At 39.7% G+C, this 27,801-nt stretch overlaps 1 protein-coding gene across 1 annotated transcript; it reads left to right on the top strand.

Moving 5' to 3' along the window:
• Nucleotides 1-425: 425 nt before the first annotated feature.
• On the top strand, nucleotides 426-26,612 carry LOC129925210 (homeobox protein Nkx-2.2-like). Its single transcript, XM_056024271.1, has 2 exons — nucleotides 426-1,842; nucleotides 23,709-26,612. Exons 1-2 carry the CDS (start codon nucleotides 1,506-1,508, stop codon nucleotides 24,545-24,547), a joined length of 1,176 nt encoding a protein of 391 aa, XP_055880246.1. The 5' UTR covers nucleotides 426-1,505; the 3' UTR covers nucleotides 24,548-26,612.
• Nucleotides 26,613-27,801: the final 1,189 nt, after the last annotated feature.

Below are 27,801 nucleotides of genomic sequence, written 5' to 3'. Positions count from 1 at the left end.
TCTTCCTAGTCCATTTCCTTTCACTCCAGGTTCCCGAAGAGGAGCGCGAGTGTCCGCGCACTGATCTGTGACAAACTGGCAGACGTTTGTCGATCACCGAGCAGAAGACCAGGTCACTGGCACGAGCGACCAATAGCAAAGTCTGGCACCACACATCATTCAGGGCGAGAGCGCGACTTCACGATGACAGGCAGACGTTGAAATACATTGCAAGTGGGAGGGGCGCTAGAGAGGGCGACATCTCGGCGCCTCCTCCTCCCTGGCTTTCAAAAAGCCGGTTGACAATCAGACCGCTGGGGCGTTTAACACCCGTCAATGCGCTTAGAGCTTGCCGGCTAACTGGACACAAAAAAAATGGTGACATTCAAAGACAGGATTGGGTCTGCCCCCCTCTAGATGTGTCACCCCCCCCCCCCCGACCTTTCCTCTCTTCCAAGATTTTTTTTTTCAAAGTCGACTAGCCCGCCAAATCACTCGACGACATATTACCCATGACTCGCTATCTAGCTTTTATCAGTTGACTTAAAGTACCGAAAGATAACGTCTGGCAGGGGGAGAGAGAGTCAGGACTATTGTTAATGCCGCTTAAAGTGTTCCTTAATGTTTCAGTATCCCAGCGTATAGAGAAAGATCAGCACCAGGGCTTCTATCTTCAAGACTATAACTACACTCGTGTACCGGCTAGGTTTTTCTAATATATTTTTTTTTCTGCGCAGACAAAAATTGTCTTTAAAGAAAAAAAAACGTTTTAATTAGCATTTATCTTCTATTAGTATTCAATTTCATTTTTTTTTTTCAAATGTAAAAGTCTCTTTCCTATTGGAGTTTACGAAAGCACCTCAGTGAAGTGGTTAGTGTTCAAATTTCTTGACTTAAGGATTACGTTGGCGCATGTCTGCAAGTCGTCTGCTGGATTAATCAAAAGAAATTACAACCTGACACACAACATGCCATCGCCTGATTCATGCAGAGACCCAGATACATTGTGACAACTGCCAGTATTGGCTGACATTTACCTGAAGGTACTTAGCGCAGCATGTTATGATTTGTAGTGTCACAGCATCACTTCTGGGCATTCTTTAAATGTATTTTGTATATAAGTGCAACGAATCTCAAGTCCTTGTTTGAATAGCCGACTTAATACACTATTTTTGTCAGAAGGACTGAAAATAGGCTAGTTTGTCAACAAGGCTGAAGTGAAAATAATACAGAAAACAAAGTTGGCATGAAGTTGGTAAGGATCGTCTGCTACAGGAAGAAGGACTAAGTTTCTGACCCTGACCCTGGAGCTTGTCTTGCAGTGAATGATCCATGTATATCTTCTGCTCTTCATCGTCTGCCCACTTGTTTACAACCCAACGTCGGAGTTCTCACTTTCGCGTCTGCTGTAAATTCAAAGGCGGCTTCATTTAAATTCTATCAAATCAGAAAACAGTATTATTTCTTATAATTTTCACTCTATCATTAGGACGATTCTCAGCCAGTGGAGTGTCGATCATTCGGACATGGATCCACAGTTCGAGATGGCCGCCGTCAGGGGTCATCGCTTCTCCGTCAAAGACCTTCTGGACCTTCCAGAATCAAAGACTGCTGCCGCTCTGGTCTCTCCTTCGGGCAACGCATGTATGTCGCCGCCACGGGGGCTTCCGCACCCCAGGCCCATGGCTCAATTTCATCCCGAAGGGGGATCTCTACACCTCCGACAAGGGCGTCTGCAAATACCGATGCCCGGAGGGCTGTCCAACAGAGACACTGACATTTCTGCATTGCAGCAATCCTATTACGACAATGACAATCCATACACTCGTTGGTTGCAGACAAATGAGAGTATACACTGCGGATGTAAGTAATTGAACCATTCATTCATTATGGATAATTACTATAGTCTACTTATTACTAAAGTCAATCTCGTTATTATAATTATTTTAGAACTTTCTTAAAACTCACCATTTGTCCATGTCTTTGTGGTTTTCTCGTAACAGTGAAATAGCGTAAAACTGATTTCCTTATTTCCGTTCTATTTCTCTGTGACTATCGCATTACTAATTAGGGCAACATTCAACATTATCAACATTATCAACACGTTGTAATGGAACATTTAGGCAAAACACACACTGGAGGCTAATACAATATTTTGTCTGCTGTGTTTGGTTTCTTATTTTTGGCAAATGTCTTCAGTCAACGAAATTTGTCTCTTTTTTTTAATAGTTTAATGAACAATGAACTATCTCTCAATGAATTAGGACCACGTACTAAATGATGCCCAAACCATGGCCCGCGGGTGCTATCCGGCCTATCGAAACTTCTCCCCCACAGTACATAATAAAGCCGCAGAAGATCGGAGTACCATTGACTTAAATTGCGGTAACACGCGTCTCAGAAATTGATATGGCCGAAAAAGGTTGAGCACCTCAGCCTTAAAACATTGAGCCACATGCGTCCATGACGTTATCCAACTGTTTTGTGTTCTACCACATACATATAATTTATAATTTGTGTCTTTTACTATTTGTAAAAACAAATATTCTAAAGCTTTAATAATAATAATAATAATAATAATAATAATAATCTTTATTATCCGTGAGGAAATTTGTTTTACTATTGTGCATTACAAAAAACAGTACATGATTAGACAAGCATGTGTACAGTAGCACACAAGATATACGTGGTAAATAAAGGTATTGTTGTTTTTATACATACACTTACCAGATCACTAACAAAACACAGCTCTGGACAGAGAGAACACAGTCAATACAAAACTTGACTCATTTCTGATTCGCGTGTCGCTGCTGGTTGTGTGACTGGGCTCAACTACTAACAGCCTGTTATTGATATATTGAACAGTACTGAAGTTCTTGTTCATCGATGCTATTGACTCTCTTTTATTGTGTTCAGACTTTGTGTTCAATCATTTTTTGATGTCATTTTGAGCTTCTTGTGTGCTTCTATGTTTGCGAATATGTTTCCGAGTTGAATTCAGACAGATCAGGTTGGGGGGGGGGGCTGTTCATTCTCCGTTAACTTTGAGTTGTTCTTGCTGGTCTACGGGAATGATACCAACTAAAAATCATTTAAGAAAAAATCCTTTTGTCAGTTGTTTGTTTACTGATGTCGCCGCTTCCCCGCTGACGTAATTTCGCAGTGAGCTGGTCATTCTCGGAGAAGGTCTACATTTAGAATCTAAATTAAGCTCTGAAAGAATTTTTTTTTTCTTTTTTAAATTTAATATAAAAAATGTATCATAGCATTTTTCTTGTACAATAACTCAGTCTTCTAGTGTTCTCGTACTATTTACATGTTTGACAAATACAATGTTCACACGAGGGAATAAGCAAGCTGTTTTGTTGACGCCTTTATGCATATAATGATATACAATTTTTGTATTTGTCAAATAAATGTTTTAAAAAGTGCAGCTGCTAATTATGATGTTACGAACGGAATAGATTTAAAAAAAAAAATCAAGTTAGCATTTGTATGCAGATACAAAGAACCATTTTATAACACAAGATTTAATTTTGCACCATTCAACTTTACAGAACAACACATATTAGGACATAAAGCAAAATAGTCTTGTTTTAAATAAAGATAGATTTATTAATAGCCAAGGCCCCTATGATGAAAAAGCTAAAAATAAATATCACAAAAGTTGGGATTTCCTAAAATAAAAAGACTTGTTTTAAATAATTAAGCTCACAATGATTATTAAAACTAGACTTTTAAATTGATAAACCTAATCATATAGAAAGCATACAAAGAAGATAATAGGCGTGTTATTTATGTTGTATTTGTATTTTTTAAAAGTATCTATTAATCCGAACACTTTGTTTAGATATTAAATGATGACCATATATCAATCAAAACGTCATCGATTACCTTTACTTTAATTAATAGTCAATAAGTCCAATTCTACACTTTAGTGTCCCAAGCCTAACCCAACCTTTTCTTAAACGCCAAAACCTTAGAAGTTTAAATTAGTTCAGTGATGTTCCAACTACGACCTGTGGGACGGTCCGGCCCCTTGCCAACAGTGCCTACTGAAGCCAAATGAGCTTGCGTCAATTGGAATTTGATGCCGCCCATGACAAAAGTGTCGGAGATGTTTGTGTGGCCCCTTGAATTAAACGATCTGTCTACAATTATTTTAACGCCTGAAGGTCTATGTACAATTTGAAGGTCGACAATAACACGTAGCAAGTGTATTTTGTTTTGTTTGGGATGTTCGAACTGGGCTGGCCAAGAAGATAACAGTTGTCATGCTGTGACTTGGAGGGGGGTCGTGATAGTGTACCAAGCAGCTTCAGAGGGAGTCCCGGTGAGTCAAATAACAGTTTTGATGTCACAAAATATGTGATGGAGGTGGCAATGTCCTGATCTATGTCACAACATGTCACAAAATATGTGATGGAGGTGACGATGTCCTGATCTAAGTCACAACATGTCACAAAATATATGATGGGGGTGAAATTGTCCTTAACTATGCCACAACATGTCACAAAATATGTGATGGAGGTGGCAATGTCCTGATCTATGTCACAACATGTCACAAAATATGTGATGGAGGTGGCAATGTCCTGATCTAAGTCACAACATGTCACAAAGTATATGATGGAGGTGACAATGTCCTGATCTAAGTCACAACATGTCACAAAGTATATGATGGAGGTGACAATGTCCTGATCTAAGTCACAACATGTCACAAAGTATATGATGGAGGTGACAATGTCCTGATCTAAGTCACAACATGTCACAAAATATATGATGGAGGTGACAATGTCCTGATCTATGTCACAACAGGTCACAAAATATGTGATGGAGGTGACAATGTCCTGATCTAAGTCACAACATGTCACAAAATATATGATGGAGGTGGCAATGTCCTTAACTATGTCACAACATGTCACAAAATATGTGATGGAGGAGACGATGTCCTGATCTTTGTCAAAACATGTCACATGTCAGACAAATGATTATTTTCTGAGGAGAAAATGTCGCTCTCTCTTGCATTGTCCGGCATTAGCAACATAATTCATTCATGCATTTCTGTATTATTTATTGCTTTTAAGAAACTGAAGTTTTTTAGACTGACAAATGATAAATTAGTTTTCGATGGTACATCTTAAAAGAAAACTTGGCCATGAGCACAAAGCGATTTTGATTCATTGAAATATATTTAAAAAGCTAAACTAAACACACAAACAAGGACATGTGGATAGGTATATATTCGTTATCAGTCCGCATTTAGATCTATTACATTTGTTAGGTCTATTTGTTCTGTTGTTAGATCTATTTAGTTTATTATATCTTCCCATGGGTTAAAAGAAAGAAAGATAAAAGCTAAATTCAGAAATCCTGAAGTTTTAGTTTTTTAGTTATATTTTATTTAATTTAGTTGTTTTTTTTTCTGACAAAATTTTAACTTTCCTTGTTTATGTTCACGAAGCCTGTTCATTTCTTCTTATATTCTTACCTTTAAAGTGTTCAGTTCATTTTTAACAAAAATAATTTCAATGACATTTTCGTATTCCAATTTTATTTTTAATTTGACTCTAAATTTAAAATAGACAATTAAACATCCTGTCAACGAAGTAAATGAAGTTTTGTGATGGTTTCAGAAGCTAACAAGGAAGCCAATGGAAAGCAGATTTACAATCTCAGGAACTGTCTTCTAAAACGTTGCATAAGAATCAACTAGAACTGACATAATGTAAAACGTTCAATTATAAATCCATACAAATTTATACACATGCCGTAGATGATTAGATAGATGTGAAACGCAATCTGATGATAGCGTTTTTGTTGCTAATTTAAAGATTTAAAAAATCCTGGTTAATTAAACGAATGTATAAATCTACTAGCAGGGCCTGCCGCCGGCACAGGGCCTCACACAAAACTAAAATAAATAGAGAAAAAACTGAAATCCATTCTCAAATATTACAGAACTCTATGACTCTCTACTAGCCTAGCTCTAGGTCTCTACTATGTTTCAACATGAAATACGGAACGCTACGGAAATCGCGCAATTTATTTTATTTGTAGATTTAGATCTAGATGCAGGAAGGTTTTCATTCATTTTTATTTTTCTATTTCATTTGGAGCCACCTAGTTCACTTCGCCTAGGGCCTGAAAATACCACAGTCCGGCCCTGCTACTTGACTTCATAGTAATTAATATTCTAATGATAGGCCTTTAGATCTAGACCTAGAAGGAGATGCGCACAAAATTCCTGAACATGAATTGATCTTTAATAACTTAATGCCTACATACGGAAATACCATATAGACCATTCAAGATAAATATTTTTAGCTATCTATTCAAATTTAAATTTCTTTTTATTCTTTGAAAAATTATAACTTTCAAACTAAGGTTTTCCCAGTGTGGCCAACGAGCTAGTCATTTTTTCTAAACGATATATATCAACTGTCAAATTTCTAGGAAACTCAATAGAGCCATTTTTGAGGACCGTGTCCAGGTTCCACGAAGAATTTTTTTTTTTACGAAGGTATGAGTTGAATAGAGGAATTGAAATTAGCCTGTTTGATCTGTAAGACAATTTCCCTTATTTCATTACTATTTATTTTTAATGAAAATTTCACAGCGAACTTTATGTTTCTATTTTTAAGAAGACTATGCACAGAATTTTAATTATTAACCATTTGTTCTCTTAAAGGTACATAGTTCTCCGCATAATAAAAACAATACGCCGCATTATATTTATATAGAAAGTTATAATAGAACAGAGACTACTTGCATGTAAAGGCAATGTATTTAATCCTCCAAATGTCAAAGGTTGGTCAATGTGCTAGACAAACATGTGTAGTCAATGTGCTAGACAAACATGTGTAGTTAAGGCGCAATGAAAAGATGACCGAGGAAATGGCGTCGTTAAGAGACACTTCATTAGGAATGGATTTAATCGCGATATGCATCAGTGCTACTAGATTATTCTATATATATATCAGTGCTGTCAGGCTAGACCGGTATTATGAAAGTATACCTCTAATACTAAATTAGACATGTAAGACAGAATTAGAAATGGAGTTATCTACTACCTTTAGAATAGTAAACTATATATGTATTACTAAACTATAATACTAAACTGGACCAGATATTGAAAACTAGACATGTATTACTAAACTAGACCAGCATATTTAAACCAATCTAGTAATTCTAAACTAGACTATGAATAACTAACTTGGCCTGAAAAATTAGAGTAGGCTACACTTTTAATACAAAACTAGATCTGTAATACTAGACTAGATCTGTAATACTAAACTAGATCTATATTACTTAATTAGATCTCTAATTCTTATCTTACGAAATAAGATGATGATTACGTCGTACGCGTGTTCCTAGGTCAATCTTGTCATGCATGTTAATCAATGACTTAAATTCTGCCAAGTCACTGGTTTTCCTGGCTGACTCATGCAACCCATTCCAAGCTCTAATAGCACCAGGAAATATGAGCATTACTAAACTATATCTGTAATAGTAAACCGGATCTATAATAATAAACCGGATCTTTAATACTAAACTAGATCTCCAATACTTTACTAGATCTCTAATACCTCTCCAATACTAAACTATACATGTACAACTAACTTAGACCCATTTGATTCATATATAAACATTAATTAGCAATCAACGGAAAAGTTCAGTGTTTGTTTCTAATCTAAAACTCACCTGTCGTCTGCTATTCTACTCACAATCTCGCGCGTGTTAAATCTCGCGTGTTTTATCATAATTTTTTTTTAAATGGGCATTCGCGCTTCGCTTCACATTTTAACATTCCAACGCTCCTCACAATATGCTTTTAGCCCGTGAATTCTATTATTCCTTACATTCAACTCTAAAGAATTCACTAGACCTACCTATACTCATGCTATTCTTTTATACTTATGTATGTATATCTTTATATTCGCTTTTGTAATATTAGTTTTTTAATTTAAAAAAATAATTTTTATTTAACTAAAAGTTAATTTCTTTTATTTAACTTCTCTTCACAAATAACAAAGGCCTTTAATAATTTAATCACATGATCTTTATCAACTTCAAGAAACACTAAAAACATCTGCTAAATAAATGTAGACCTACGATCTGGAAAACAGATATTTATTGAAATGAAAAGGTTCAAAGGTCAGCATTCCAACCCATCACCGTGAACAACAAAATGAAATGTAAAACCGATGAAAAGTGAAATATATAATAATAATACAGGGATTTAATAGGGTTCTAACTACAGAGATGCTGACAATCAGGTGATAATCAACTACTGGCTCTGCACGATTCGGCCCCACGATTTGGTGATTCTTTTGTCAACATCAGCCCGTGTTAAACTATGTGTGGCATCTGTCAGGCATTCTAGTCTATCGTACACAGTACACTTTAGACTGACATACAGTCTGGTGACTTTACTCGAAAATAGCTCTAAACAAGGACCTGTTGCTCGTTATGGTTGATTGAGCTTGACCCACCCACCAGAGTGTACACTGAGGGAGCTCTTGTTCACTTTTGCTGGCCTAGAGTTCCAAGAGCCGAAGTCTCAACTCTACCTGAGTTTCAAGAAGAAGAAGAAGAAGAAGAAGATTGGTAAAGCCTTGTCGACATCTTGACGCATTAAGAGGATGGCTCTTAGAGTGATTTGTTGAGTTTAGAGTTTAGGGTTAAGCTCCGCATATGGCATTTGCATTGGGCCCGCGTACTCCTAGGACCGCCTCTGCTCAGACATCCTGCAGGACAGGAGATGATAGCGGGCGAGATCCGAACTCGGGACCATTGTGAAGACAGTCCGAAATGCATTCCCCATAGTGGTCTGTCGATATCACCGGGCTAGGACATAATGAATTTTCTTTTTGCAACTAACCACAAAACGCAATGTTCATTATGAACCAAGGACAGCAAGTTCAAACAACGTTGTCAATCTAGCAGACGACTAGATCATTTGGCAATAAACTGTTGTAGATGATCCTACTATTTAGGTTCGTACACAGGCGATTTGAGAACACTTCATCTGAAGTGCGACTCATACAGACAATTGAGAGCTTTACAACGCATGAGAGCACGCACACACAGAAACAAACACACACACAGAGAAACAAATACACACACACACACAGAGAAACAAACACACACACAGAGAAACAAACACGCACACAAACAGAAACAAAGAAACAAATACAGGTTTGAAATCAAAGAGTTGTAATTGTTATCATTGATTTTTTTTCGCGATATCGATTCCTGAAGCCGGCGTTTGTAACCTTCGATACCGCCTGTCTCATGATGTACATAGTGGTGGAAATCTTCTGCGTAATCGATTTTATACACAAACTTTGTATTGATGATTCACATTTATATGTCACCATGAAAACTTAGAACCTAAATCTAATTATTTTATTTCAAAGACACGTTCTCAGGGCGTAAGATTAAGTACTCGTATTCTAACTTGATTGTATTCTGTGGCTACTCCCCGTTTTAATTAACGATTATTGCTCTCAACTGGTTATCCCATCGGCAATGTGTCCACCTCTACAGCCCCACAATCATAATCTTTTTTTTTTATGCTAACCTAATAAACCTATTTCTACGTGAAATTCTGGTAAAATTGTAAACCATTAATTAAATCTAACCTATTAATCCAGTGATGGTCAAACTCTTTTAGTAGCATGCCATAAACTTAACAAAATTTTTTTGATGGGCCAAAAATATATTTAAAAAAAAATTAAATACAGAAATTTATTTTTAGATTTAATGAATTCGGTTCAAATTACGACATAGTTATTCTTCAGAGTGAACCATGAGTGAACTAAAATGTTCATCCTTCAATCTATTTAAAGACAGTCTTTTGAAAGTTTCATTATTGAAATTATCCACTTTCATGAACATGTAAACACTGCACAAATTCTGTCAGCCTGTGATATTAAATTTGGTCATCTGGAGTTCGTGAAAACTTTGAAATCCTCTTTCAAAATCAAATTACTTCAAGTTTAAAAGTTTTCATCAAAATTCCTGTTTTTATGCACATCAGTCAGTGAATATAATCTCGTCAAATGTGGTTTGTTTACTTAATAAAAAAAAAGCAGTTCCAGCTCCACTCTTCTTTAAAAAAAAAACACAAAAAGAACATTTAAAAGTTGTTCTAATTTTTTGTATTCGGAGACTTCAGACTCTCGTAATGCTTTACACACCTGCACATTGAGATCAACAAGAAACAAACTCTCATGCTAAAAAACTAGAAGGTTTACATTGTGTATGAAATGGATATTTTAAATTCATTATTGCAAACCACTTGGCGGGCCGGATTAAGCCTTTCAGCGGTCCGGAGTTAGCCCGAGGGTAGTAGTTTCCCTTTCACTGCATTAATCAATTACAAATATTTTCATACGCTATAAATTCACACTTTGTTTCAAAACATATTCATTGTCTAAAAACTCAAAGCCACAAGTCAAAAACTCAAAGCCACAAGTCAAAAACTCAAAGCCATATGTAACAAGATTACAAAGACAGTTTGTGTGGAAACACAAACTCAAAATCGGCCCCCGAAGTGGTCCACACAGGCAGGCTTCAATATTTTCAGAAAGAACATCCATATGAAATTATATCAAAGACAAATGAGAGATAAGAATGGAGAAAGAAGGTTGACAGATCTTGTGTAGTGCCCCAACTGTACAGCTGATCAAAGGATAGGTGCAAGTGAATGCAAAGTTAGATTTGAAACTGGCCTAACTAGTTCCCCTTTCAGACTTAGTGGCATGTGATATGGGTGCAGCTACAAACTTTTCGAAAATGACATTTACAGATTAGTATTTGTTTTAATTTAGGTATAACTTATAATGCATACTAATTAGCTTTTTCTCTTTAAAAAACTGCTTGCATAACTGATTTTAAAAATTAGATTTTTCGCTTTCAGGAAAAAAAAAGTAGCCGTTGCATCAGAACTTTGAATGGTCTTAAATATTGTGATGTCGGATTGTCAATATCTTTTCTAGTTTACGAGATCTAAACGGGACAGACGGACAGACATTTCGCACAAAACTAATAATGTCTTTTCCCCTTTCGGGGGCCGCTAAAAATTGAGAATACTTAATTTCGAGCTGAAATATTTCAAATGATTGTATGGCTAGTTAGCTAAGTGGTTAGAGCGTCGTGCAAGTGCCGTTTGTTTGTTTGTTTAACATGTTTCGGACCTTCTTTTAGAATTAATGATTTTAACAAGCTAGTCCAAACCTCTCACACGACGGCAGGGGCTAAAGGCGAGCAAGATTCGAAGTTTGAACCCGGGACGATTAACCAGATCAAATACCATACGACCTGGCAGTTCCATCCTCATACTGGCTTTTTTTTGTTTTCATTTTATATTTCAACGACAACTAATGTAGGAATGTTTAGTTGACTTTCTAATTGAACGTAAAGTAGGAATGTTTAGTTGACTTTATTGTTTGAATATAAAATAGGAATTCATTGTTTAAAATATTATATTACTTTTCTTTTATCGAGAGGGGAAAAAAGTTTAGTAGAAATGTAGAGAGTCTTTGACTTTCTCTCCATTGAAAAGTCGCAAATTGATATTTAATTACTGAGAATTATTTCGGTATATTACAGAACAGTAACCACTTATTCTAATTATAATAGGAAATTGTTTCATTCAAATTTAACTTGGAAACACATTTTTAATCATGACTGCGATCACCAAATAATAACGCTATTTAATCCAGACATTATTTCAACTCAATTGCTATCTAGGGTGGTGTACTGCGGGCAGTAAATCTCCTGGGTGAGGGACTGAGCGTCTCGAGTTTTAATCCCGATGGAGGCTACAAATTAAAAAATTCGACTTTAACTCCATTTTTGTTTTAAAACAAGAAGCTTTCTGTTTCTTTGAATGTCACGTAGGTCAATGAGAACTAAACATTCCTTGAGTCAATGTATTGTCATGTAGGTCAATGAGAACTAAACATTCCTTGAGTCAATGTATTGTCATGTAGGTCAATGAGAACTAAACATTCCTTGAGTCAATGTATTGTCATGTATACACAATTAATGTATACGTTTGCCGTGTATATTATCTTTAATAATGTTGACATCGCAAGTCCTCGCCCCTCTTAATAGGTAGTGACGTGTACACATACGAGTACCCACAATGATTCCTCGCCCACCATGCGCCCTTAGCAACCGGATTTAGAGTTTCGAGGATATGTTTGCTATTCATTCAATGCAGCCTTTTACTTTCGATATCTTTAAGCTTACAATACAGACATGAAAAAAAAAATACACGAATACACACACAGCACGTCACAGGTCTGTACGACATGACAACGAGCTATTGGTCTAAACTGCCCACAGGCTGTGACGTTGCAGGTCAGTGTTCAGGCCTTCTATAACGATTGGTCTCGCACACACACACGCACACACAAAGAAATGTGATGTCTCTAAATACGATGAATGGTTGTCTTGTTATTTGGACGTTCCTTCAGAGCGTTACGTGCTAGCCCAGAACATCTTCAGGGATGTCTTCAGGACAGCAAGGGATGTCTTCAGGACCGCAGGGGATGTCTTCAGGACCACAAAGGGATGTCTTCAGGACCGCAGGGGATGTCTTCAGGACCACAAAGGGATGTCTTCAGGACCGCAGGGGATGTCTTCAGGACCGCAGGGGATGTCTTCAGGACCACAAAGGGATGTCTTCAGGACATCAGGGGATGTTTTCAGGACAGCGGGAAATGTCTTCAGGACCGCAGAGGATATCTTAAGGACAGCAGGGGATGTCTTCAGGACAGCAAGGGATAGCTTCAGGACCGCAGGGGATGTCTTCAGGACTGCAGAGGATAGCTTCAGGACCGCAGGGGATGGAAGCTGACATGGTTCGACCCTTGTGACCATACTCCAAAGCATAGATCTCCCTATTAGGCAACCATGTAAGAATTAGACGGTCGTAGTGAACATAATCAAAAGGAGAAAGGGCGTTACCAAAAGAAGGGTGTCATCAATAAAGGGCGTCTAGTGCTCAACAATAGTATCCTCCTTCCTGCAGATCCCATCATCCTCACTCAGCTGCGCCGCCCCTGCATCCATTTACGTACTAGATTTCCGTGGCTTTATTGTCTCCCCGTGTTTGTCACACACACCCCCCGTCCACCATAATGGCTGTTTCGACACGATGTAAATCAGGGCCGTGACAATTTAGCCCGTGACATTTTACCCCGCTTTGTGTCCACGAGTTTGTGGTCTTAATGTCTCCTGCATGTAAACACCGAGCCAGTCGATACTGGCCCCCAGTTAGCGTGTGTCATTCAGCCACTTCATCAGCTCTGCTCTTGTATTGATTCACCTTGCTTAACACATCTCCTACTTCCTCTTTCTCTCTCTCTTTCTCTCGGACTCCTTCCGTTAGACTTTTGTTCTCTCTTTGAAATCTTTCGCCATTTTATTTTTCTTTGACTTGTCTGGTGGAAATGTTTTTAACATTCCTTTTTCTCTTTCATTTGTCTTCCAACTTTTCATTACATTTTTTCTTTCTTTTTTTTTCTTTCATTTTTCTCTCTCTATTGTAACTTTTTTTTTCCGTCACTTATTCCATTTTTCTTGAATTTGTTTTAAGTATTTTTTTTTTCCAATTTCACCCATTTCTCTTCTATCTTTCTCCCATTTTCTCTTCTATCTTTCTCCCATTTTCTCTTCTATCTTTCTCTCATTTTCTCTTCTATCTTTCTCCCATTTTCTCTTCCACCTTTCTCCCTTTTTCTCTTCTATCTTTCTCCCATTTTCTCTTCTATCTTTCTCCCATTTTCTCTTCTATCTTTCTCCCTTTTTCTCTCCTATCTTTCTCCCATTTTCTCTTCTATCTTTCTCACATTTTCTCTTCTATCTTTCTTCCATTTTCTCTTCTATCTTTCTCCCATTTTCTCTTCCACCTTTCTCCCATTTTCTCTTCTATCTTTCTCCTATTTTCTCTTGTATCTTTCTCCCATTTTCTCTTCCACCTTTCTCCCATTTTCTCTTCTATCATTTTCCCATTTTCTCTTCTATCTTTCTCCCATTTCTATTCCATCTTTCTCCCATTTTCACTTCTGTCTTCCATATTCACTTCTGTCTTTCTTCCATTTTGTATTCATTTGTTTTTCATCTTTTGTTCCATTTTTCTCTTTATTTGTTCTTACATTTCTTCTTTCTTTACTGCTTCTTTATTTTAAAAATATGTCTGTTTTGTTTTTGTTTTTTTAATGTAACAAAACTTTTACAGCCGTGACACGTGGAAATGTTTTTGTAACTTCTAGCTCCGATATAAGAATGATCGTTTAGTTACTATACAAGAAAGAAAGTCAAGCTTAACTCTAAATGTAGATATGAATGTATGTGTGTTCCGAATAAAAGTCAAAACCGTTTGACCAATCTTGATAAAACTTGGTATAAATTCTCTTTAGATCATGGCGAAGACCGTGATGTATGTTTAATGTCCCTCCCATAACTGGAAGGCCCTAAAAATAGACCAAAAATTACCTAATTGTAGCTCTATTAAAGAACGAAACATGTTAACATACCGGGTAAGCCCGTTTTCACAGTATTTTATATTGGATATGAATATTTTGGCTGAACTGGTAAACCCATATTCACACTCACACTCCTAATAAAATTTTTAAAATGTGAAGGGAGCATTTTCTATGTTTAACATACAACCAGTATTAAGGCCCGCAGGCCGCGGTCATATCCTGATAGTACTTTAGAACAATGAAAGGATGTGATCATAATTTCTAACTGTATCAACTATAACCACAATATTTGACAAATGCAACAACTTGTGAACTTCAATGAATCATTACGTAAGCAGTAAGTACGTAAGGGGAAGTCAGACGACAGTTACCTTCATTCGCGACTCACCAATCAGTACAGTACCTCCACTGGGCTCTACGATTCTTGTCAGTGGCGATACTGTGGCATGCATGTCGGTAAGTGAAATGCCCTTTGGTCACCACTGGAGCAACAGAATCTAAGTGCCATTAGTATTTCAATCCATCTAGGAATGAAATGTCTTCCTTTAATGTGGAAAGAGCACAGAAGAAATAAACATATAGGCCAGTGATATTGAACAGAGTTCACTGCTCGAGAATTTGTTAGTCTGTCTGATGTGTTCTGTGATGGTGTCACACACTGGTATTGTGCAATTATTACAATGGAGTAATTCTAGACCCCAATCAGTGACACTAGACTCCAGCGTAATGCCCAGAATCCGTTCAATAGTTGTCCGTAGAAGATGGCTTGAGGGTATCGTACATTGACTAACTGATTGTAAATCATGTTTGCAGTGTTTGATTGTGTGATTATGAGTTAAATTGTGTAAGAAAAAATATGCGTTTGAGCAGCGTTTGATTAAGTCTTTTAATTGTGAGTTTAATATGTATTGCTTGTTGACAAATAATAATATAAGAGACAAAGAAATCAGATGTTGTTGTTGTTGTTTTTTTTTGTTTTGATAATTGATTATTGATTTCCTTCGCTGTATGTTTTTGATCTTCTAGATTCAATGAAATTTGTAGAATATCTGTTTTTGTTAAAACTTCCTAAGCAAACAATTTTCATTAGCTAAGCCGTTTGGTAACATTAATTTTTTAAAAGAATGAAATTGAAAAACAACAACAAAAGCTCAAAGAAACAACAATGATCAACTCGGAGACATTCCAATTGGGAATTGAGTTCTTGAAAACTGTTGTTGTTTTTTTTCACCTTTTAATGGCTTATTTAATGTAAAAAAAAATGTCTTTCCATGATTTGAAACTTGATTGAAAGAATTAAATTAAAAAAATATATATATTTATCCCACTATATTTATTTGTATTGTTAATGTATGTCCAGTTTCAATAAAGTTTTCACATCTATAATCATTGGAGAAGCTTCAAAAGTGTTATAATTACTCACTCAACCATGACGTTGGCGCACGCAAGCATACATCTGTATATAATTTTTTTCCCATTGTATTGTTTTGATATTACCACCAATACCATACAAGAGTTAAAATGAAATTGACAATGATGTTGTATTATAACTGATAGGAAGTAGGCTTGTGTTGGTAGAAATAAATACCAATAGTTAGACAAAAGTATTAATGATTTGATTGCGAAGATTAAATAAGGACGAGTGTAGTGTTTCACATGACCAGTTGCGACCTACATATTTTCCCGTATCTCATGAGGACAAAGCCTTTTCGTCTTCTACACCTTCAATATGTAGAAAGAAGTAGAAATAGGTAGAAATAACAACTAATAGATAGAAATAGGCAGACGTAGGGAGAAATAGGAAGAAATAGTGAGACATAGGTAGAAACAGGTACAAGTAAACGCGGCGTTCCAGTACCACCTCATCGTGGTCGCCGCGTGAACACTCCGCTCTTTGGGAGTGGCCAAGGGTACTGGTTGCTTGCCGCTGATGAATGAGCAGCCGGCAAGTGTAAAAGGAAATCAAAGGGGTTATGTCCAGCCCCCCCCCCCTGTGGGGCCCCGGGGCAACGGTGAGTAAGAGACCTAACGGGATCTCCGAAAAGCGGATAGCGCTGGACACCAACTCGAGGGTTGGTCGGGTTCTCCTGGGACTCGGCTGATTCGCGGGTCTCACTTTGGGCAAAGACTGGACTGACTGGCGCGGCCTTAGCGGGCTGCGTCGGGCGGACCGGTCGGCGTCCACGAGCTAGGCTCTAACTAGCCCGTTCCCTGGCGCGCTAGTGGAGGAATCCGCCGCGACCAATGGCGACTCTGACACTGGGAATATCGAGAAACGCGTGCCACCCCACTCCTGCCTTGCAGGAAACTTATATGCCAATCTGTGGCGGTGATTGCTTGGGCAGGTCTCTGCCTTGCCCTTAGTGGCGACATAAGTATAAGCCATGCACGCTGCTGCATTAGAGCAGTAACTAAGGCCGCCAACGGCCTTAACCATACAACCATGATTGACACAGACACAGTAAAAAGCGGGCACGAGCAGACCCGAACAGGCTCCGTGCGCCGGGTAGTGGGCGTCAGGCCTGGACACGAAAAGTCAGCTACTAGTCGCCCCGCGACCTCGATGAGGGGGAATTTGTCAGGTCGTGAAAAGTTAGCTAAAATTCCTCCACCTAAGTCCTCTTCTCAACGAACACTGCATTCGTACCTCCTTCGGAGGTCCGATCCAAATAAGGTTGATGGAAGTCTGCCACAACCTCCTGCGGACCTAGATACACCGCAGGCAAATATGACTGGAAGCGAAATAGTGACGGGAGCCTCCGGCCCCCAAACAACCCAAATTGACACTAGTGGGATCCAACCCACTCCAGGGACTAAGCCCATAAACACAAGGTCCCTCCTGATCTTACAAATTAACATCTGCGGGGTCATCCCAAAGGTGTTAGAGCTCTCAAAACTCCCCCACGAGAGGGCAATAGACGTGGCTTTACTACAAGAGACACTAACTGGCAAACGAAATGCCAGTATCACCGGTTATACCGCATTTAAGTGTAAATGCACAGACTGCCGGGGGCTCATCACGTATGTACGTAACAATCTGGTTGCTACACAAGTCCCCGGTCCACGAGTGCATGGGCGTACCGACGCCATCACCCTCGAGATACATAAACTAGGGCGCAAACTCACGGTAACTAATCTGTATAACCCCCCCAAGCATGAAATTAGTCTCGAATATGACTGTACTAATATCAATACTCACAACGTCATCGCAGGAGACTTTAATGCTAAGTCTCAACAGTGGGGCTATGATTCAACCGACTCATCGGGACATAAAATTCATGAACTGCTAAATAATTCTAATTTGTTCTGTCTGCAAAATAAACATACTCCCCCAACTCTATACCATACCGGAAATGGCAGCCAATCTAGACCAGACCTTACTCTAATCACAGCTAACCTAGAATCACATACTCAATTTCAAGTCCTAGATGACATTGGAAGTGACCATAGACCTATATTAGTCACAATTGCCCTCTCAGAGGCCAGTGGTGTAACCCCAAAAGCCCCGCGTAGATGGAGTTACACCAAGGCGAACTGGCCAGCCTACGAGGCAGCAGTCAACACTGCCCTTATGAACATTGCAGTGGAGGATAGGGACGTTGACATCATATACGGCGAAATAACAGCAGCTATGTTGGGTGCGGCCAAGAGGTTTGTCCCGCGGACTTATCCTGGCGTAAGGCAGAAACGCGTGTGGTCTCAGGAATTGAATAAGCTGGTCCTGAAACGTAAGCGAGCCCGGAGACTTGCTGAACGGAAGGGTACCCCTGAAATCCGGCGGGAGTACAATCGGCTCTGCAGAGCCACGAGTGAACTGGCCCGACGCGTCCGGTCGGACCATTGGAACGCTGCCTGCGCCGGGATGGATCTTCGGGATACCTCGAAAGCCTGGCGTCTTCTGCGAAACCTAGAGGCCAAAGATACAGCGCGAACGGCTGCCCCTCTATTGTCACCCGGAGGGCCGGTCTCGACGGTAACCAAAATGGCCGGCTTGTTGAATCGACATTTTGCTAAAATCAGCAAGCCCGAAAAGAAGTCTGCCACGTCCAAAGCCCTCAACAAAGAACGTAAGAGGCTCGAGAGGGAGCCAGATGAGCCGGAAAGCCAAGCAACGTGCAACGCGCCCTTCTGTCGTGCTGAGCTGGACAGAGCGATAGCTAAGTGCAAAAACCGAAAAGCTCCGGGGCCAGACAAGGTTACCCCCGAGATGGTAAAACACCTTGGGGGCATTGCGAGAGATAAACTCCTGGAGTTTATGAATCGGACCTGGGCAGAGTCCAGACTGCCCGGGGCCTGGAAGAGTGCTGTCATTGTGCCAGTCCTTAAGAAGGGAAAAGACGCGACTAACGTGGAGTCCTACAGACCCATTTCACTAACCTCAACCCTTGGCAAAGTTGCTGAGCGAATGGTTAACGAGCGGCTAGTTTGGTGCTTTGAGAGTGCCGGTATCCTGGCGCCAGAACAGGCCGGCTTTAGGGCAGGCTTGAGCCCGATCGATCAGGTCACGACATTCGCACAGGAGGTGGCCGACGGGTTCCAGAGGTCCGAGAGCACATACGCGGTGTTCATAGACCTAAAACAGGCCTACGATCGTGTGTGGAAGCAAGGCCTCTATCTTAAGCTAAGAGCTATGGGTGTGCGGGGCAAGATATACAATTGGATACAATCCTTTCTGTCAGGGAGGAGCACACGTACAAAATACCAGCACTCCCTTAGCAAGCCAAAACAACAACTTAATGGCCTGCCTCAGGGCTCTGCCCTGTCCTGTACACTTTTCATAGCCTTTCTTAATGATTTGCCCAGCTCACTACGGTCCAAAAAACTGCTATATGCTGACGATATTGTCCTCTGGTCAACCGGGAAGAAAGCCGACCAAATCCAGGCGGCACTTCAAGCAGACCTCCATACCATCTCCTCGTATTGCGACAAATGGCAGATTCAGATAAACGTTGCCAAAACGACCTGGTCCCTGTTCAGCCTAGGAATCGACATCCTTAAGGCTCCATTCGAGCTTCAACTCGGTGGGCTGCGACTCCAGCGTGAAAATACGCCAAAATATCTAGGGGTGACCCTGGATAGAAAACTGTCAATGCTCCAGCACGTCCAGGAAGTTGAACGAAAAGCCTCGGAGAAGTTAGCGTTATTAAGAAAGCTGGCCAGCACAAAGTGGGGTGCCAAAGCTGACATGCTACGCACATTGTATCTAGGGGCAGTCAGATCACAAATCGAATACAGCTATACAGCTCAAGTATACGCTAGTAAAACTGCCCTCGAATCACTCGACCGGGTACAAGCACAGGCTCTACGGTTCATTTGTGGCACCTTTAGGACAAGCCCAACAAACGCTGCTGAAATCTTTACAAACGTGGCACCCTTATATCTTAGGAGGGAGAGGGCAGTACTTACGGCCTACGAGCGCTACAAAAGGGGCGACTCTAGGCTACCCACCTCAATTTTAGTGCGACAGTGGAGAGAGAGGAACCGCATTAAAATGCGATCGTTCCTACATATAGCGGCCAATTTGTCAAATACAGCTGGACTCTCCACTGATAGAATCCCCATTAGGAGAATCAGTACATGCCCTCCGTGGAGGAGATTGCCGGCCCCACAAATAAACCTGTCCCTGTTAGGGCAAGAGGGAGCCACCAAGAGGCGATTAACACCTGCCATTCTCCAAAATTTGGCATCCATTACTATAAAGTCCTACCCATCAGATGCCATATTCTGCTATACCGATGGGTCGGTAATGAGGGACCCCGATAGATCGGGGTATGGGGCCCTTATTGTCTACCCCGACCGGACTGAACCAGATAGGCTCTCTGGTCCATGCGGCTACGCTGCATGCTCCATGGATGCCGAACTTACAGGGATAACTAGGGCGTTCGAGGCCATTAGGGCCCGAATGCTCGAACGCGAGACTAACGCCACTACGGTGGTGTTGGTCACTGACTCTCGCTCCAGTCTCCTAGTTATGGGTGGCGGCGGGGGAGGGTCGCCCGTAATAGAAGAGGCAATCGGCGCCGCAGATAACATCCGCCGAGCTATTGGAGCTGTCGTTTATATGCAGTGGGCGCCTTCACATTGCGGCGTGAAGGGCAATGAAACGGCAGACGCCCTCGCAAGGGAGGGTGCAATGGCAGCCACACACCTCGAAGCACCAAGCACGTACTTACAAGCAACGGCACAAATCCGAGCACTCATTCATGAGAAGTGGTTAAAGTCCTGGGAGGAATCCGACAGAGCACGTGGTGTCTGGCAGCGCATGCGTCACCCAGATCGCGACGATCCATGGTGGCGACTGAGGAGGTCAGAGCAGTCAATAGTTGCGCAGTGCAGGACGGAACACTGTCCTATTGGGGCATACTTTGCCCGGTTCCGCACTAACTTTGACTCCCGATGCCGTCACTGTGGAGAGAGCGTCGAAACAGTGTCGCATGTCTTGTACGAGTGTCCCCAGCTCCGCGAGCTAAGGGGGGACTTGCCTGTGCAGTCACTCGACTTGTATGGTAGCTATGAGGCACTACGCCGGACGGCTAAGTTTCTTGCCAGAGCACTACGGGAGGACTAGTCCTTCCTGCTCTGATTTTTCAATAGGAGTTCATCTCAGGTACAAGTAAAGAAAGAGAACCTGGAAAGAGACTGAGATTAATGTAACACACACACACACACATCAATGTCTAGTCTACTCTATTATTCCTCTGGACATTTAAGGGTTAATAATTAGTTTTCCACAGGCTTGCAGACTACATTAAGAGACAAGTCAACACGCCAGACTGACCAGGGACATCTCACTGCTTGAACCAGGACGTGAGCGTCACTGAGAAAAAAAAAAGTGCGTCCATAAATTATCCCCCTTTTAAAAGCCAATGACAATCAAAGACAAACTGCGGTCTAATTGAGGACCCAGGTATTGTCCTACACCTTCCTACATCGTTAAGTAAAGTCTCCCGGACGCTGTTGACCGAACAGTGCTGCGCTCAGTTATTTAAGGCATCAGAAGAACGCGAAAGTAGTCAAGAAAGCGACAATAGATTCATCGCTTGGAGGATGCTCCGGATGTGAAGAACAAAGCGCCGGCGGTGCATGCGCATGCGCGAAAAAACGTTTTTACGTACGCCGCACAGAGAAAAACATGCAGGAACGCCTTCCTTGTAGCGGCACGCGCTCCGGCACGTGACGAGCGCCGAGGTCTACTTGGAAATACAAGGAGTGGGACTTCCCTCACGATGGTCGGGATATGCACGCGCGTTTGTTTGAGCCGTTCCGGAGGCTGAACGAGATGCAGACGTCGGACAGTTGACCTCACACTGTGCAACGTGATTAATCTTTGCTAACACTGGACTCATAAATGGTCTTTTAATGTCTTCCCAAAAGAAAGAAAACACAATAAAGGCCCGGGACCTACAGCGCCCTCTATTGGTCTGCTTTAGTTAAACGATAACCTCCTATTGACACAGCTTGCTTAACAGGAGCTATGTTTACAATATTTGTTTGGCATAACATGTCCTACTCCAAGTTTTCATATTACCATTTTTCCCTCCAAGTTTACTTAACAAACATTTTAAAACATAGATCGACTCAGAGTTGGCTTTGTTGTTTTTTTTCTCTTCCGACTCATCCGGCCGTCATGTTTTATCAGACTCAAAGCGTTAGATAGTTCTGATAGCTTTGTTGTAAAAGCTTTTTATATAGGCCTAGCTATTGTCCAGAGGCGTCCCTGGCATTGGTGTCATCTGGTGCGTTTCAGATGTGGCGTCAGTCCTCCCCTTCGCCAAACATGTCTCTCTGATTTTCATGCGTCAAAACTCTTTTTACAAGTCACTCCTTCATGAAGAGTGGGAGGACAGCTGATCTCAAAAATGGCTCTAACGATTTTTCTAGAAATTTAACAGTTGATGTATATCGCTGAGAAAAGAACTCGTTGGTCACACGGGGATATATATAGTTATATTTAGTTATATAGATATAGTTTGACCGTTATAATTTTTCAAACTAAAAATAAATAAATATGAATTTAGATGTAGATCTAAATGCTTATTGTTGGAATATTCAAAGGTGTACTAGATCTATAGGTTCACTTAACAAGGATTTTTTCTCAGGGAGAAGGATGGGGGGTGGGGGAGGGGGGTAAAAAATGTTTTTAAATTTAACATTCATTAATTTTAAGAGACAAACAATCGCTCAATAAGTTTTTATCTTATATTTCTTGTTATATAACACCTAATTTTCTCAATTAAGAGAAATGTTAAAGTTAAAATAATTACAACACTATATATAACACTAACTATAACTTTAAATGGAGATTTTTAAACATGTCTGCAAAAATAACAATCCTTTTCGGTGTATTTGGTGTACAGAGTACGGAAGTATTAGGAAACAAAGTATTGAAATAAACCGTTTAATAATTCTTTTGAATCTTCGGCTAATGTCTATGCTCTTTTGCTTGGAGCACAAAGTAATTTATACTATTTAGTTGGTAACAAATACCTTTAAACATGGCGTCTTTGACATTTTTTATTTTGTCTATTTATTCAAAAGTTTTATTTACTTTTTTTTTTTACCCTTTTCTTATAGTCTCAATTATATCATCACCACATTTCTTCTTATCGCTTTGTTTTTCATATTCCCCTTACTAAATCTTATTAAATAAGAAAGTAAACAGATGCTTATAATCGAAGTGTAAAAAAGAATAGATTACTGTGCTGAAGTGAAAGCGTGAAAGACTTAGATACAACTCTTGAGGCTTTCCTATGTTCAATACATATCATATTTCTAATGTTATATAATAATAATTATAAAAATAAAAATAATAATAATAATAATTTGTCTTACAATTTGTGCATAGCACCAAATAAAAAATTAAAACTATAAGAAACCAAAATGTACATTCACACCAGACTCACTCATAATTAACATGTGAAAAATTTATATCATATTGTTTCTATATAATGATTTGATTGTCAGGAGAACAAAAGATTTTTTGTGTCTATCTTTGCTATCGGTGTCTTGTATCTCTTTTGTGATGGTGAAATCACAAAATCCTGACCCAAAGGGTGCTTTTTTATTTCCACAATCTTTTTAATTTTCTATGAATGTTTATCTCAAACAGCTGCCCTAATGGGGTTAGTTATTTTTTTGCCAATGACTTTACTTTCTAATCTATGTATTTCTGGGTTTATGAGTCACTTCTTTTGCAATAATGTTTTTTTGTTATTAATTTCTTTGCAGATCTGAACACTATGACGCCGCAATCCCTCCACCACCCAGTGAACGCCACCAACATCAGCAGCCCTAACAGTATAGACATGCACAGCGACACGTCCCAGCACGACAACCGCAGCAGCAACACGGCCACGCCCATCAAGGACTGCTTCGAGGAGGAGGACGAGGACGACGAGGACGACGAGGACGGAAAGAGCGACTCAGAGAGCAAGCACAAGGTCAAGGACGCCGCCGACTCGCACAGCGACTCCAACAACGGCGACCCGCCCAAAAAGCGGAAACGCCGAGTCCTCTTCTCCAAAGCGCAGACGTACGAACTCGAGAGGAGATTCCGCCAGCAGCGTTACCTCTCCGCCCCTGAAAGGGAGCACTTGGCCAGCATCATTAGGCTCACTCCCGTACAGGTGAAGATTTGGTTTCAGAACCACCGCTATAAGTTGAAGAGGTCTCGGCAGGAGAAAGGCTTGGCGGATCTGAACCCTCTTCCCTCACCTCGCCGCGTGGCCGTTCCCGTCCTGGTCAAAGACGGCATCCCTTGCCAGCGCCCGTCCGTGAACTCTTCCCTGAAGTCGTCAGAGCATCAGCATCATCTGTCCATGCAGGCGGGCATGTCCAACATGGGGATGAACCACGGCGGGCTGAACCCCATGACATCGATGAACGGTTACGGGCACATGGGGTCCGGGGCGGCCTCCACCCTGGCCAGCTCCATGTCTATGAGCATGAACATGAGCTGCAGCTACAACAACTCCATCAGCCACCTGAACGTCCCCAACGTCAACAACATGAACGTCCTTCAGGGCTACAGCCACCCGTTGATGCAGCCACAGACTAGATGGTGGTGATGGTGTGTACAGCCGGTGTGGGATGCATGAATATCTGTGAGCTGAAGGATTATTTGTGAGGTGAATGATTATCTGTGAAGTGAATGATTATCCACGAGGAACATTTTCTTACGTGACAAAGGATTGTCTGTGGGATGAAGGCTATCGTGTCAGTGCTGATACAATGAGTGCATGTAATATGAATGGTTGTCTGTTGAAGCGTTGAAAAGAATGATGCTTGTAAGTTTAAAAGAATGATGCTTGTAAGTTCAACTGAATAACAGTGATTCAATACAATGTCGGAAACAATCAATCTTATGCTTGCAGTACGTTCCAACGAGCGTCAGCGCATTCTCCTAATGAGTGTTACCATAAGGTTTAATTATAGACGATGTATCAGAAATTTTTTTTAAAACTGTCCGTAAGTTTTCTCAATTCACCAAAAGCATTTAAGACAAAAAAGTAGAAACTTAATTTGTGATCATGTTTGTGTTAAAATAATTTGATCACCAAAATAATTACGTAGATATTCGAAATAAAAAGTCGATACGATTTCTGTTCCTATGTATGGACGGAACATGAAGGTCGTATATTATTGTGATTATTTGGTACAGTGACTATTGATGCGTGTTGGCTTAGAGAGCGAATGCCCTCTAGAGCTGCGTCTGGAATAACTTAGTGACATTTGATGACGTCAGTGTGTGTGCGTGTGTGTGTGTGTTGAGAATTATTTTAAACTGGTCAAGACGACTGCAATTTCAATTTAAAAAAAAAACAAAACAACTTTTAATTTCAAACAACTTTAATAGTAACTGGCCTTAACTGGCATTACTGGCCATAACTGGCATTTCTTACCTAAACGGACCTTACTGACCTTAACTGACATTATCGATAACAGATTTTTTTAAAAGCTCAAATTAATTGTAACAGTTCTTATATTTGTTATTATTTCGTCCAGTTATGGTAGTGTTATTATTGTTGACAAGTTAACATTAATAATGTGGGAAGAAAAAAAATGGGGTGATTTTGAGAACTAATTCATCAAGATTTCTGTACAAATTGTCTTTAAAGAAAATAACATTTGATTGACAGAATATTGTCATCATAAGAAATTGTGAGAGGTTATACACTAGAAATGAATGAAAGAGACAGAGAGAGAAAGAAAAAGAGAGAGAGAGAGAAAAAGAATTTGGTGGGAGGAGATGGGGAGGGGGGACAGAGAAAAATAACATATCTGAATGATTGAACAAACAAAATCGGAATGATTGAACAAACAAAATCGGAATGATTGAACAAACAAAATCGGAATGATTTAACAAACAAAATCGGAATGACTGAACAAACAAAATCTGAATGATTGAACAAACAAAATCGGAATGATTGAACAAACAAAATCGGAATGACTAAACCAGCGAGATCTGAATGATTTAACAAACAAGATCTAAATGATTGTACAAAGAAGATATGAATGATTGAACGAACAGCAGAATGCTTAAGCAAAAACGTTGGAGATAAACGCGAGAAATGTAACTGAAAATGTTTTACGGGTAACAATCTAAATGTGTGTGTGTGTGTCTGTATGTACACCTGACCAAGAGTGTAACAGAATCTAATTGTTTTTGATTGTTGTGTTTTTGGTGACATGTTAATACTGTGTTCTTATTGGACACACTAATCTTGCTGTTACTTATGCAAAAGTCAAACATTTGTTTATGAGCAACTGAAACAAAAATGTCCGTCAGTTACCAGGACAAGCTTCACGTCATGTGATTAGTAAATTAGGTCAAACTGGAGTTGACTTCTGCACAGTGTTACTAAGTGTGCTCTACATTGTTTTTGTGTTTTGTGCGCCAAATTTGTAGTCAATATAAAATTTCGTTGACAATGTGTCCGCGGTAAGACGATAGACCTAGCAAAGTCTGTGAATTGAACTTTTATTCTTCTGTGGACATTTTATTTGTTGTTGTGGGTGTACTTCATGATTTGTTGGATTCAACAATTCAATCCCATTATTTTGTATTCACTCTCATACAGTTTTGTTGATGCAATGTTCTTAATTATGAGAATAAATTCTTTTTTTTTTAAATTGGCGGATGTTAGCTTTTTTTTTTTTTTTTTTTTACAAAGCTTGTATCAACTTCGTCTGTCTGTCTGTCTGTCTGGTAACAAAGTGTTTACACGTTATTTCTCCCACATCCATCATCAGACCAATTGGAAGCTTGGCACAATTATTTCTTGTACCTGACAAAACAAAGATCAATTTAAAAAAAAAAGAATTAACTAATTAGTTAATTAACTATTGGCAATTAATTAATTTGTTTGATATTGAACAAGAAAAAGAAATTGTACTTGATGTATGTGGTGGTATAAGCTGACTTAGCTCCCTTGATGAGGTTTGGGCCCTGATATTAAATTCAAGTTATACAACTTTTAGAAACGCTTTTAAAAAGCACTCTCCGGTCTCCCAACTGGTCCAGACACGTGACAGGATCCTAGTGTAGTGAAACAGTTCAAAGCAAGAAATTGTGCTAAACAAAACAATTGGAATAAATATTTCTAATCGCACAGATTTATTATTGTTAAGTCTAGATCTATTACAAATGTAATCACATGGCTGGTCCGAACTAATTGATACAATTACACGTACTTTGTCTTTTTTTAATTTTTTTTTTTTTTTGTGGTTGCTTGTCTTCTAGTTTCAAACCCCCTCCCCCCCTGTCCCCCCCCCCCACTCACCTTGTCGAAGAAAGACATCAGTCAGTTTCACACATAAATAGAATTGAAGAAATTAAAATTCACAAGAGTATCTTTCAGATATTTATATGAGCCTAGACAATATAACTCAATAAAACAACACAATCTATTATATAATAGAATATATATATATATATTACACATACAAACTGAAACACATATACACACGCACACAAACATACACGTGTACCAGGGGCGTAGCTAGGAATTTTTCATTGTTAGCGGGCCCCTGCATTATAGGTAATATTTCAATTTTTAAAGTAAAAATCACTTATTTGGGGGCCCCCATCAAGTGGGGATTTAAAAATTCTCCCCCCTCCTCCCCCCACCCTAGCTACGCTACTGACGTCTAAACGAAATCACTACACAATCAAATATTGTTTGCAGAATATTTTGGGAACTCACCAAAGTAATCCAGATCTGATAAGATTGGGGGGGGGGGGTAGAATCGAAGATGTTTGAGAGTCTACTAGTAATTCTCCTGTTAATTAGTTTACACTTTATACCTCATAATGTAGATC

Source organism: Biomphalaria glabrata, chromosome 3 (genome assembly GCF_947242115.1).
Source record: "Biomphalaria glabrata chromosome 3, xgBioGlab47.1, whole genome shotgun sequence".
Taxonomy (NCBI): domain Eukaryota; kingdom Metazoa; phylum Mollusca; class Gastropoda; family Planorbidae; genus Biomphalaria; species Biomphalaria glabrata.
The sequence above is the reverse complement of the archived record's forward strand: the minus strand, read 5'-3'. Positions and strand labels throughout refer to the sequence as shown.

Excerpts from the sequence above, each read along its gene's own strand:
- LOC129925210 (XM_056024271.1), top strand. The coding sequence starts at position 1,506 with ATGGATCCACAGTTCGAGATGGCCGCCGTCAGGGGTCATCGCTTCTCC. Across the intron at positions 1,843-23,708 it reads TGAGAGTATACACTGCGGAT|ATCTGAACACTATGACGCCG; the intron begins GTAAGTAATTGA and ends ATTTCTTTGCAG.